Genomic DNA, 13,661 nt, shown 5'->3' with positions numbered 1-13,661 from the left:
TGCTGAACGCAGCCATTGGCTGCGTTCAGCAGACTCAACAGTTTTGCAACCGTTTTACGATTGTCTGCTGAGATAGGACCATTCTTCTAGATCTAAAAGTATGATCCAATCAGCGCGAAGGAAACTTCCAACAGTTGTAAAACAAACGTTCTGCTGAACGCAGCTAATGTAAAACCAGCTTTACACAGTGTCTGAGGCCGGAATCAGACTAGGCATTAAAGATTGAGATTGAAGATTGAAAGATTGAAATTTAACCAATCGAAACGAAAGGAGCTAAAATTTCTTTGTCCTTATTGGTCAAATTTCAATTTTCAATCTTCAACCTCAATCTTCAATGCCTAGTCTGATTCCGGCCTGACTGTGTCCTTGCTGGAAAGCAAGGTCAATCTTCAATGCCTAGTCTGATTCCGGTCTAATGATGACGTACTTGGTGACAATTCTGATTGGCAGCTTGACCGTCACGTCTATGCGCAATGCGCATAAGCATGGCATACTCTTGACCCTTAAGTTGGTTCTACATTAGTCGCATCGCAACGTCGCAAAAGTTGCAGTCCAATCAACGTCAAGCTAGCTCGACTCTGATTGGACCATAACGCTTGCGACACGCTTGCGACGCTGCGATGCGATCAATGTAGAATCAGCTTTATATTTATATCGTGGGTATACATATTTTATAATTTTTTTTTTTACAAAGATATAGTGAAAGATAGGAGTACGTAGTTTTGAGGAAGAATGGTAATCGAAGAAAAGTTGGATCTTTCGAAGGAAAACCAAACCCAAAATGGAGTTATGACAAAAGAGTCGAGAACCTATACCCTGGAGAGTATCCTTTCGTGAAAATTTTCTTCGGGTCTCTGATAGAACTGTCAGTGCCATATGCTTCTTCGTAACCTCTCGCCGTCGCGAGTTATCATTGGGATATTAATCTATTAACATTAAAACTGTTGATAATATCCTGCTAGAACTGTCGAAGATGCCAATTTGATCATTTCTTATCTTTGCTTTCGATTAGTGAAGAATTATTTTGATATAATTATTTATGAGTGTTTTCCAGCATGGAAAACAGTCAATATGGAATCTTTTCCAGCAAGGAACACAGATTATATTATTACATCCTTGTTTGCAAATATTAAAGATGAAATAATTCACTGTGTTATACCGTGTTACTTGTCTGTTGCTGGAAAAAATACCTACAAGGTATTTTAACACCACAGGTATTTTGATGATGCAGCTAATTAACACAGCAAAAAATTTCTTAATTTGGTTTAAAAATTGATTTTAATTCATAAATTTAATTTATACAATTTCAATTTCTGTTGTCCTTATCAATTCCTGACAAACATATAGTTCTAAAGATAATCAAGGAAGCACAGCAACAACATGGGTTGAGACATGGCGATTATCAGCGATATCGTGGTTATTGCTCGAGAAGGCTGAGAAGATTGCGGAAGGTGTTGAAAGTGCCGCAGGGCGACAGACGTCATTTCAAGAGGAGAGACGTCACTGCGACTATGGTCAGCGAGGATAAATTTTTACAAGTTCCCTTGATGATGGCCGAGCGCGCGTGGAGCTATGCGATGCAACTACGTCAGGAATCTAATACTGAGCCAAGAAAGAAGTTTCATTTGATATCGAGACTCAAGAAAGCTGCTGCATACTCTTTACAATTGCAAGATTTAATAGAGGTACATTTTTTTAGCATATAAGTATTTTATATATTCTAAAATATTGTGTTTTTAAGTTAATTATAACAAGAATTTTATTAATTTATAATATAAATTAAAAAGTAGATTGATAAAAAATTGTAAAATTATGTTGGTCAAAAATTTTTGGCTGTATAGCTTAATTTTTTCATTTTTTTTCATTGATTATTATTTGTATGACATTGCCAAGACTATTTTATTTCATTATGTTTTTTCTGTTCAGAATATAAATTGTGACGCGCGTACGAAACTGGAGGCTCAGGCATACGTAGCCTGGATGAATGGTTCTCTACAGTTTGAATTACAACTGTGGAAACAGGCTATGGAAAACTTGAAGAAGGCACAAGTGGTATATGGTAATCTGGCATCTGCGTTGCCAGAATTAGAACAGGTCGTATATAAGGCGCGAGTCGAGGAATTAGCGCCTAGTCTTAGATACTGCGCTTATAACATTGGAGACACTAGTGCTATGGATGATCTCATGCAGATGCGCGGGCAATTGAGCGGCGAACTGATGGCCAGCCTAGACTCTTTGATAGCTCAGACGCGGGAAAAGCAGGCTAATATTGAGGAAGTGACATGGCGTGGAAAATCCTGCGGTACAGTGCCGCCACGAGCAGCTGGTCTGATCATTGCAGACTCTAGATTGAACCAAGCTCTGGAAAGAGCTGCCACCAATCAAGCGAAAATTGATCTGCTGGAGGCGCATTTGATAGATTGCAAAGATGCTCTATTGGCAGTGCGTGATCATTTTAAGACCGAGTTGAAGAACAAGGAGAATGATAAGTGGTCACCACAGCAACATCTGATCAATTATCTGCAATATATCCGACTATCTCGCACGTTGGAACGCAATCTGACGCTGGTGAAGGCGGCAGAGGAATTGGAGAAAGCCAAGCCGCAGGACATAGTACGCCTGTACGAGGCAGCGTTGCACAATCTTGTGGAGATATCTCAGTTGCAAGATGATACAGAATTCTTGGAGGAACAGGAAGCAAAGACAAAATGTTACAGGGCCTTTAGATGTTTCTACATGGCCCAGAGCCTCGCCAACTTGCATCGTTGGCGTGAGGCTATGGCCTTGTATCAAAGATCGTTGCAGCATGTTAAAGACGCAATTAAATATGATAAGATTCTTCCAGTCGAACTCAAGGAAGCCTTGTACAAATTGGAAACCTCTGTGGAGGCTGCGCAATATGCTGCTCACGCTCACAGCGTTTTAGAGGATGGTCAGGAAGAAGAAAGTGGAACTAGTAAGCTTGCTAAAAGTAAGAAACCATTGTATGAACGTTTGCACGAGTACAGAGAAGATCCGGCGCTTCTCACAAAACAACCAAACGTCTATAAACTGCCACCACCGATGCGCAGCATTCCCTGCAAACCTTTGTTCTTCGATCTGGCTTTCAACATGGTTGAATTTCCTGATCTGTCACATAAAATGGGCGATCAGGCTAAGAGAGGACAAGCTGGTCTTACCGGCTTTGTTAAGGGTCTTTGGGGTTGGGGAAACAAATGAATATTATATATACAATAGCAGAAATTTATATGCAAAAGAATTTGCGTTGTACAAGATACATTGTACAGACAGTATTGGTTAGGTATTGTTTCTGCTGTGTCTCTACAATATCATAATAGCTCAAAAAGCATTTCTAAAGCTAGATTATGCATTGGAGATTGAGAATTGCGAATTGAAGATTTTAGAACTTGACCAATCGGATAATTTTAATCCGTTTCATTCTACTTAGTTGAACTCTAATCTCCAATTCACAGTCCTCAACTTTCAATGTATAATCTGACACGGGTTTAAAGCAAATTGAACTTGCATTGAATTAATATTATTGAGGGAAGAAATAAAATGGAATAAAACTTATAATGTAAAAAAAAAATGCCTGTTATAAATCAAGATTCATTTCTTGCTTTTTGATTCTCCTGTCCTTTTTTACGATATATGCAAATATTATATATGGTAAATATTATATATGGTAAAATAACATTCTTTATTTCTTTTACAATTCCATACACTAGTATAAAAACAGTTATCTCACAAAGATACTTGTATGTACAATTTTCTGTAAACAAGTTTATCTAGGATAGAGATGACGGTAAAGCATCACGAGCAAATACCACATGTAATGCTGGAAATCATGCACAGTACAAATACTGTTTTCAAGCTTCCTTACTCTTGGTGAGTTCTTCGACTAATTTTCTAAACACCTGTGCGACTTGACTGTCGGGTAATGTCACCAAAACACTTTGTCCCTTGTCTGCTAACTGGCCGACTTGTGGGTCTATTGGTACTTTAGCTAGAAATGGAACCTTCACCATCTCAGAGAGAGCTATCCCACCGCCTGAGGAGAATATATTGGTGCATTCCTGTGTAAAAAGTAAGATTTATTAATTAATAAAACTATTGAACAATTACATTAATTAGACAAAGAGCTATGAGCCAAACGGGATGTTTATTGCTGAATAATTATTAAATTTTGTAAATAAAAATACACAAACATTTTGATCCCTATTGGATTATTATTAATGTGATAATTTAAAATAATCAATATATAAAACATGGAATACCATATCATAATGATGCGAATGAATTTTGTAAGACCACGTCTTTTTTCTTTTTAATTGTTTAACTGACATCTCGATTATTTTAAATTGTTAACTGATTATATGGTTTAAGTTAAATTGTTACATTGATAATGATTCGATAGGAGTCAAAACGTTTGTGTATTTTTTGTTCGCAAAATTTAATAATTATTAAGCAATAAACATCTCACTTGGCCATAGCCTTTTATATTATTAGGAATGTGATTTAGTTTTGAGGGTTTTTTTTCTCAAAAACTGATTTATTTAAACAACATATCACGTAAACGTTTAATAACTGTTACAATCAACATTTAATTCTCTGGCAAGTTCTGACGTGGATCGTGTTGAATTTTCGTCCAATAATGCTTGCAAATCTGCATTTTCCAGCTTTTATCGTTAACATTGAAATCATTACTTTTGAATCGATAGAATCAATATTCACACATCTTAATTGATGGAACATCATCACCATAAGTTTTTATCAAAGATCTATGATCTTCAGCTGTTTTCTTCTGCTTAAAAAAACAAAAGCAACACATGACGAAATTGCTCTTTAGAAAGCTTAATTTTTAAAATGGTATAAACACGATGTTTACTGCATCTATTGTTAGTAAACGACTGTGAACGACTAAATATCATGGAATAGCATCAAAGCATTAAAAAATAATAGCTGTGATTGGAATGTCTTTGATAATACTAACATTAATGCCATCTCTTGCAAAACCCTCAAAACTAAATCACATTCCTAATATTTATTTTTTATATTGTTATTAAATTGTTTACATTAATTACAACTGCAAATAGAAAAGAGTACTTACTGTACATGAAGGACAGACAAAGCCACTCATATTTTCAACGATGCCGATTATGTGAATACCAGTTTTTCTACAAAATGTCACCTCTCGCAAAACATCATCTACTGCAACTGCTTGTGGAGTGGTCACTATTATTGCACCATCGCATTTTACATTTCTGTAATAATTTTAGTTGACAAATGTCTTGTTATAATGTAGTTAGACAGAAGGTCTATTTTTTATTCTTGCACTTTCTGAATTAGTACACATGGTGCAATAAGTTGAAGCGAATGTATATTTGTTTTACTTCAACTTATTGAACTGTGTGTATCAGCAGTTCAGAGAGTGTAGGAGTGAAAAAAAACTAAATATTGTAATTTATCTCATGTAAAATAAAAAATTCAAATGAGCAAAGACCATATTCGATCAAAACAAGAGTTGATTTCCAATAATATATATTTTTGTGTAAACTTTCAATTTTATTTCTGCAATAAATTCTTTGTATTTTAACATGTTTTAAAAATGCTCATTAGCATCAGTATTATTTCTTATCAATGTAATTTGTGATATTATACTTCAGCTTTTAGGACTATGTTTCACTGACAATTTCTAGTTTAAGCAAAAATATTATTAATCACCAAGACACGCTTTGACTGAATGTGGCCTTTTTTACTTATTTATATTGAACAACTTTTTTTTGGTTGATCTTTACTTACTATTAAATATAAATTTTATACATGGATAATATTATTCATAGATTAACCTTAAATTCTCCATGACTGTAATGTGCTCGTCAGAAGTACCAGGTGGTGTGTCGATGATCAGATAATCGATATCCCGCCAAACCACATCTGATAAAAACTGTTTGATCATACCATTCTTTTTAGGTCCGCGCCAGACCACACTATCGTTTTGACTTTTCAGGAGAAAACCAATCGACATGACAGATAGTTTCTGCTCTGAATCGGCAAATACTGGTATCCATCTATCGATTCATATGACTTATTAGCAGCATGCTGCCCTATTCTGTAATAACTCTGAACGACAGTGCCGATATCGTTACAGTATCGTTGCGCAGATATTTTATATGATAAAAAAACTGCACAATGACATATAACGATATCAACATTGTTGCATTAAAAGTTATAGAGAATAGGGCCCCTGATTATTATAATAATTATTAAGGAATCAATGCTCAAGTAATAAAGGACTCACCCTTCAGAAGATTGATGAACATCTTTTCCTTCTAAATTCAGTAAGTAAGGCACACTGGGACCACAGAGATCGACATCCAAAATCCCAACCTGTGGTAATTCATAATTTGTTTTAATTACTTCATGATGTTGTAAATATTTGATTTTTTCCATTTCATTTTTCAATATATATCGTATCATATTTAGAAAATGATTTTGCTTAAAAACATTATAAAATATATACTTTGTGCTTGTCTTTACACTTTTAATGTAATTTTTTAAGACAGATTTACAGATCGTTGCATTTGAATTGAAACACTTGGGAAATATTGTGTGTGTGTGAGATACAAACCTGTTTTTTCATTTATATATATATGTGAATTTTGAAATATTCTAAAAATTCTAAGATTTTTCATTATATAATTTCTGAAAAAAAGTATATTAAACTTTTTTTTTTTTTTTAAATTTTATAGAATTTTATTAGAAATTATGGAATGAAAGGTCTTGAATATTTCAAAATTCATATATATGAAGAATTCTAGAAAAGATGAGACTTTCTCAGTACTTACAAAAAATGAATGTTCTAATTTATACAAAGAATCTGAGAAATTGTATAAAAAGTTATAAAAATATTCAGAAATTCTGAAATCTGAAGTTACAAAAAATTTTGAGAACTATAGAAAAAATTGTGAGAAAAATTTTCATCAGGGTAAGTGTTTCAAATCTTTCAGAACTTTTGTAACTTGTGGAGAGACTGACACACTCACTCGAAAGCCTGACTCCTTTAATGCAAGAGCCAATTGAGTACTGATCGTCGATTTGCCAACGCCGCCTTTTCCTGAAAGTACTAACAGCACGTGCTTCACTCCCTCCAGCATTGTGAAAAAATTAGTAATTGATTGACGACGAGAAATCAAATTGGAAACGGACGACACGTACGCGATCGTGGAATGATATTACGACGGTTGTTCAGCAACAAAAAAGTATAAACGAGGTCACGTCGAGTTTTCACATGACCGACGATAATCAATCACGTTTGACCACGTTTGACCATGCGTAGAATGTAAAACTTAAACGACGAACAATTCCGGCGTTATTGTATTATATTTCGCATATCGGATTGTAAACATAACCTCAATGTGATATTTCAAGCGACGGCACGTACAGCGGTCAGCGCTATTCAGCGCTATTTATCCGATTTACCGTCAAATTGCGCAACTACGTATTGTTGCGAGCCATGAGGAAATATTTCAAGAATTCTTGAAAAGATTCAGTTTATTATCGAACAACTGCAGTTTTTAACAGGATTTATACGGAATTTAATTAGATTTTTACAAAACTCGACTACCATGCAAAGTTTTATTTATTTAGCAATGAAAATTGTTTATCTTTTCATTACAAATCCCATTAAATATTTTTCTAATTAGAAAAATTGATTGAATTTTGCGAAATAGATCTTCGAAATATTTTTCAGAAATACTGAGAAAGTTACACTTAGAATTTCTTATTTATATATATATATATATATATATATACATAATGTGAATTCTGAAATATTCTAAAATTTCTAGATTTTTCATTCTATATATAATTTCTGCAAAAATATCTTAACTTATACTAACTTAACATAACTTAAAGAAATTATTAATTTATGGTGAATATTAAGTTCATTTATTTATATATTTATTTATATTGAACAGGATCCAAACTAGGATCAAAATGTATATGTAAGCGTCTCTTATAATAATTTAAAGTATATATAATTACACACGTACAACTTGCGTCGGCTCTCAAACGCTTCTCTTTAATTTTTTGATAACTTAAAAAGACTTAAAATAATTTAAAATATCTTAAATAGAGAAATTAAAATATTTTATAATTTATACATATGAAGAATCTTAGAAAATATATAAACTTTTTTGATATTTTTAAAGAATGTCCCAATTATGTATTTAAAAATCTGAGTTTTTCTAAAAAAAATTATAAAATTATTCAGAAATTCAGAAATTTACATTCTAAAAAATTGTATGAAAAGTTTTAAGAAATATGTTATTCAAATTTTCATTAAGGAATCATTTAATTAGATAAAAAAATTTTATGTTCATAATTTGTATTTAGCTTTCAATATTTAAATTTCATTATCTAGTTCAACATCAAACAATATTGTCTTGAAAAACTGCGTATTTCTCGCGCGACATCCGCGTGAAGTTGTCACAGTCGGCGCGGCATCTTGAAGGTGGCCGCAAGTGCCGCAAGTGGCCGCGATACGCGTCACAGCCGCGTCAGCGCCCGGTGGTCGGCCACCTTAGCCACCTGGCAGATGGTAGTTCGCCGCGCTCCCGCCAGAGTGCGCGCAGCGCATGCCCGCGTTGTTGAGCGATCTGGTTTGCGCTTTATGCGCCACGTCGTGTCAGGTTCACCGTGGTTCACCGTCGTCATCGTTGTCGTCATCGTTGTCACTGTCCGTGCGTCGTCTGCATATTGTTGCCGCGGGTACGCGCACAGGTTGTCCGGTCGCCACGCTCATTGTTTCCGTCGCAAACAACATCGTGCGTCGCTATGGATCACATCGGCCTGCTGCTGCAGCACTCGCAATACGTGTACGCGATCCCTGTGGGTATCGTGCTGATATGCGCCATTCTCGTGTTTGCCTTCGGCTTCAAGAAGGCCGAGCAGCCGCCGTTTGCGCAGCTCTCCTCGGGCTCCGACGTGGACCGGAAACTTGCCAGGAAGCGCGGCAAGATCCGTGAAAAGGTTAGTGAAACGTCGTACGGCGACCTGGCCGTCCCTCCTCTTCTCCTTATGTCTCTCCCTTGCCCCCACGTTCTTTTTTCCCCTAGACACGTCGCGTTCACTCGCCATATGGTGGCTCGCTTGTGGGCGCAAGTCGATGCACACGCACACACACTCGATAATCAGCTGGTCCCTCAGGTTCAAGAGGGTGGTCTCGCGAGGGGTGGCTGTTTTCCTTCTCTCCGTACGTCGTTCGTGATGTAATGTCGCGACAAAGTCTGTTTGCTTTGTCAGCGTGGTCCATGGCGTTCCCCGTCATGTTCCCGGGATATTGCTCACACGTTCTTGCCGCGTTCACCGCTAAATGGATCTTTTTATCAGCGCTTTCTACTGAACCATTTGCTCTCTTTCTCTTTTCAAAGCCAGTTGCTTACTCCTTAATACTCAAATACCTATAGCTTTACATTGATACTAAATGTGACATTCATACAAGATGCTCTTTAAGAACGTATTTGATTGTAAGATACAATCATTGACAAAAGTCCCCCAAATTCGAAATATTTGCATAACTGCGCCAAACGTGTAGTAAATCTAGTGATAACTTATATAAATGGTAGATAATACAATATATTTGTTTTTAAAAAGTTATTTTTCACTTTTTCAATATTTTATTAACTTTATTTGTCATTTTTCAACTTTCTATAACAAAAAAAACATTATTTACCAGTGCAAAACGGAAAAAGTAATTGGAATATGATTAAAAAAGATAAATATGCATTATTTAAACAATATAAATATATTATTATGACTAGAATATGGTTAATTTAGGATCTATACGTATAAAAAAAAATTAAATTTTTGGTATTATTTCTTCAATACTTTTATTACTAATTACGTTCGACAAAGTTGCATTTCCCATAAGAAAACGTCTCTTATAGAACTTTAATACTAATACTGGCCAATTAATCACTTATTTTCACAGTATTAAAAATATTATTAATAATATTTTTAATACTTAAAAGAAGTTATTAATTGGCCAGTACACTAGTATTAAATTTTTATAATCATAATTAAAATAATAATTACTCTCTAATGGTTTAGTAAATCTACTTGAAATTTTTTTTAGTATATTATAGATAACAAAGGAAGAGTTTCCCGAAGTTTCATCAATTTGGTACTATTTTTGAAATAGCTTAGATACATCTTTAAATATTCTAAGAGATTTTAAGAGTGATTCATTATATTAATTAAGACGAAAACCTTTTATTATCATATGTCTCAAATAGCATAGTTTCAAAGATACCTGTTTATCTTTAGATCTACCCCTCATTGAATAAAAAAATAATATATAGTCCCAAAGATTAGTCTTCATGCCCTTGAAGCATATACAAAATTTAATTAAGATAATTTGAGTAGTTTTCGATATTTCTGGAAAAAATGAAAGTTCCTTCAACCTTAACACCTTGTATCTTTGAAACTAAGCCGTTTTGGACATATGATTCATATAAAGTTTTCATCTTGAATTAATTGTGAGGAATTATCCTTAAGAATTTTTTAGAATACTTAGGATTATCTTCATAATAAATAAAACTTATAATTAGATCATCTATTTTAAATATGTGCTAACTAAATGAATATATGTGATAAAAAAGAGAGTTTCATTTAACAATAAATATAATAAAGGGCATGTAAGCTTCATTTAATTTAATGTTAATTTAATATTTGATTTTATTGACAAATAATAAAAGTGTACTATTCATATACTCCTTTCAATATTATAATAGGTTGTTATTTTTTATATAACATTAGGTATTACATTTTAATATCTGATATCATATAATGTATGCAATTTTATCAAGTATTATACATTTTGTTATAGAAAGCTGCTAATGGACAAATTGCATCTGAGAAAACAAGTCCAGCTAAAAAGACATTAGCAGCAAAAGTAGAAGCTCCTAAGAAAGCTACCAAAGGAGATGATGTTGAGGGCAAATTAAAAGAGCGTAAACAAGAAGACAACAAAATCGTTGGTACTAAGAAAGAAAAGGAACAGCTATTGACTAAGGCTGGCAAAGAGAACAAAGTGGAGCAGACAAAGAATAAGAAGAATTTGAAGAATTTATTCCAGGAAAAACCAGTGGATTTTGACGATGGTTAGTTGATTTGCAATAAGCTCAAAATAATTGCATGAACAAAATGTATTTTATGCTAATACATATAAATTTTACATATATTAGCATAAATAGATAAAATATATTTTGTTTGTGCAATTACTTTGAATCTATTCGATATCTATCATTGTCAATATTAATTGATAACAGGAGATTGGGAGCAAGCTTATTCACGCAAGGATAAGAAGAACAAGAAGAAGGAGGAGGAATCTCCTTCAAAGAAGAACAAGAAAGCTTCCAAGAAGACTGATATAATAAATGAAGCTAAACAGAAAGAACAAGAGAAGCCCGAAATCAAGGATAAGATTGCTAAGGAAACTGAAAATAAGGAGCTTAAGGAGAAGGAGAAAAAGGAAGTGATTCTCACATCTATTTCCGGCGAGGAGATAGATAAAGCTAAGGAACCACAGAAAGAAGAACAGAGCAAGGTATATTTTACATAGCATTAAAATTTTTTTGTTGACAATCTATAAACGAAACATTCGATCGCAGATTGACAAAGTCGAGAAGGAAGAGAAAAAATCTGGAAAATCGAAAAAGAATAAGAAAGCTTCTGAAGGCGAGAATACACCCGCTTCGGTACCATCTACACCAAAGACAGATAATAAGCCTATCGCGGAAGAGCAGCAGAAAATGCCGGCGAATGCGGAAAAAGTAAACAATGTGGAAGAAAATAAAGTGGTAGAAAATAAAGAGAAAACCGCCATGTTCGACGAATTAGGAGGTTTGTTGAATTAACGAAGAAATTACGAGATTTTATTTCGAATTGTGTAATTTTATTTAAATTACTTGTAATTTGTATTCTAGACGTTTGGACAGAAGCAAAACCACAGAAAAAAAGTAAAAAAAAGGCTCGTAAAGATAACTGAAGATAATTACGTGTAACGCTAATGATATTACTCCTTGCAAAAAGGAATAGAGTGAGAATTCTGTTCGGTCCAAAGGGCGTTTGTCGCTTTCGACAAATCAGGTGTGTTTCAAATGACTTGCTAATCACCACCTGACCAAATCGTTCCTTTTCCCTTGTACATAGTACCAATTAAACTTAGGTTATTCAATTATGATTTTTTAGTTGTCATGACTTGGAGATGGCGTAAAAACGCTACATGTAGTACGAAGATTTTTTTGTATGTTTTTCATTTCTTGTAGTCCACGCTATCTTGCATTTAATAAGAGTGGTATAAGTCACAGTTTTCACCAGGCAATTCTTGTGCACACATTAGGTTTCATAGATACTTTTACGCATATCCATAATAGGGTATTATATTTTATTTGTATAATTGTAACTTTATATATATAATGGATATGTATCATAGTTTTATAATGGTTCTGAATGGTACTTATGCCATTTACGTTTTGTGTCTTTACGAATTGATAATCTTACAAAGAATATTTTGTACAACCATACTATATTTCTATATTAAGAACAATAATTTTGTGCGCATTATTGTATCTCGCTGTTACTTAAACGCTGGTTCTTCTCTTTGACATCTCATATTATATTATTTGTACGAACGGTTGAAAGGCAAACATAGAAAGTACATCTCTCGGTAATATTCATAATGCAGGACAATCTTTGGAGGCGATAAACTTATATTGCTGACGTGTAGAATGGATTTTAATAAAAATCATATTTTTCTACACGATTAAGTCGCGCTTAGTGACTCATTATTTTCTGCTTCAAATGCTCTAGAATCTATCTTGTAATAATTAATGTATTTCCATATTTATGTACATCAGCAATATAAGTTTTATGAATGGATATAGATAACATTACCTATATTTATGGTAGTAGAAGTCATATATGTGATAACGATAATGATTAACTTTAATAGATCCTGATTTATATTCTGCTGTACATTATGCAACAGAATATGTATATATACATGTTGAAATTAAGAGAGACAAAATCTACGTTAGTGCTATATCCTGTAGTGATTCACGGATAATTATTTGTTAATTATTTAATGCTGTTGTACTTCATGCCAGTGAAAATCTAACAATAACTTCGAGTAGAAGAAAATTTATTCGGCAGAAAGTGAAGGGAAATGATTCAAAATTTTTACGACATAGATATTTGTACCTATATGAATATTATTAGATATGTAAAAAACGTTATGAAGAAATATTGATTTCTTATTGAATACTTCCAGAGGTGAAAAGTAAATGTATATATTTTTATTTTCATCGTCCATCGAGATAGTTAAAAATTTTACTTGCGAACGTGAATCAAAGTCTAATATATTGCTCTTTTATTTTTGACTATGTTTTTATGTTATTGTAATCAAGTGACAGAAAATATTACTATGATAATTTTATAATTATTATAATTATAGTTAATAGATCTCATATAACTTCACGTCTTTATAAAAAAGGTAGTAAAAAGGTATACGAGAACCACTAAAATGATATTTTTGTATAGTTTTTTTTATATAATTGAATTTTTCTTGTCAAATCAAATATTACAAACAGTTTTCT

At 33.4% G+C, this 13,661-nt stretch overlaps 3 protein-coding genes across 3 annotated transcripts; 2 read left to right on the top strand and 1 right to left on the bottom strand.

Moving 5' to 3' along the window:
- The first annotated feature begins 654 nt into the window (after positions 1 to 654).
- Positions 655 to 3,567, top strand: Srp68 (signal recognition particle 68). Its single transcript, XM_018458238.1, has 3 exons — positions 655 to 823; positions 1,348 to 1,685; positions 1,927 to 3,567. Exons 1-3 carry the CDS (start codon positions 733 to 735, stop codon positions 3,217 to 3,219), a joined length of 1,722 nt encoding a protein of 573 aa, XP_018313740.1. The 5' UTR covers positions 655 to 732; the 3' UTR covers positions 3,220 to 3,567.
- Positions 3,568 to 3,693: 126 nt separating this feature from the next.
- On the bottom strand, positions 3,694 to 7,503 carry Nubp2 (NUBP iron-sulfur cluster assembly factor 2). Its single transcript, XM_018458249.1, has 5 exons — positions 7,047 to 7,503; positions 6,302 to 6,390; positions 5,850 to 6,071; positions 5,111 to 5,264; positions 3,694 to 4,076 (listed from the first exon to the last, which is right to left on the bottom strand). Exons 1-5 carry the CDS (start codon positions 7,155 to 7,157, stop codon positions 3,870 to 3,872), a joined length of 783 nt encoding a protein of 260 aa, XP_018313751.1. The 5' UTR covers positions 7,158 to 7,503; the 3' UTR covers positions 3,694 to 3,869.
- Positions 7,504 to 8,568: 1,065 nt separating this feature from the next.
- On the top strand, positions 8,569 to 13,260 carry LOC108728444 (myb-like protein X). The gene is made up of 5 exons (XM_018457003.1): positions 8,569 to 9,033; positions 10,892 to 11,165; positions 11,334 to 11,611; positions 11,676 to 11,907; positions 11,991 to 13,260. The coding sequence occupies exons 1-5, from the start codon at positions 8,839 to 8,841 to the stop codon at positions 12,050 to 12,052; spliced, it is 1,041 nt and encodes a 346-aa protein (XP_018312505.1). The 5' UTR covers positions 8,569 to 8,838; the 3' UTR covers positions 12,053 to 13,260.
- Positions 13,261 to 13,661: the final 401 nt, after the last annotated feature.

This window comes from Mycetomoellerius zeteki, unplaced genomic scaffold (genome assembly GCF_001594055.1).
Source record: "Mycetomoellerius zeteki isolate Tzet28-1 unplaced genomic scaffold, Tzet1.0 scaffold114, whole genome shotgun sequence".
NCBI lineage: Eukaryota > Metazoa > Arthropoda > Insecta > Hymenoptera > Formicidae > Mycetomoellerius > Mycetomoellerius zeteki.
The sequence above is the reverse complement of the archived record's forward strand: the minus strand, read 5'-3'. Positions and strand labels throughout refer to the sequence as shown.

Coding starts and splice junctions, on each gene's coding strand:
- Srp68 (XM_018458238.1), top strand. CDS start 733: ATGGTAATCGAAGAAAAGTTGGATCTTTCGAAGGAAAACCAAACCCAA. Junction 824..1,347: donor GAGAACCTATACCCTGGAGA/GTATCCTTTCGT, acceptor ACAAACATATAG/TTCTAAAGATAATCAAGGAA. Junction 1,686..1,926: donor AATTGCAAGATTTAATAGAG/GTACATTTTTTT, acceptor TTTTCTGTTCAG/AATATAAATTGTGACGCGCG.
- Nubp2 (XM_018458249.1), bottom strand. CDS start 7,157: ATGCTGGAGGGAGTGAAGCACGTGCTGTTAGTACTTTCAGGAAAAGGC. Junction 6,391..7,046: donor TAAAGGAGTCAGGCTTTCGA/GTGAGTGTGTCA, acceptor GAATTACCACAG/GTTGGGATTTTGGATGTCGA. Junction 5,265..5,849: donor ACAGTCATGGAGAATTTAAG/GTTAATCTATGA, acceptor AAATTATTACAG/AAATGTAAAATGCGATGGTG.
- LOC108728444 (XM_018457003.1), top strand. CDS start 8,839: ATGGATCACATCGGCCTGCTGCTGCAGCACTCGCAATACGTGTACGCG. Junction 9,034..10,891: donor GCGGCAAGATCCGTGAAAAG/GTTAGTGAAACG, acceptor ATTTTGTTATAG/AAAGCTGCTAATGGACAAAT. Junction 11,908..11,990: donor CATGTTCGACGAATTAGGAG/GTTTGTTGAATT, acceptor TTTGTATTCTAG/ACGTTTGGACAGAAGCAAAA.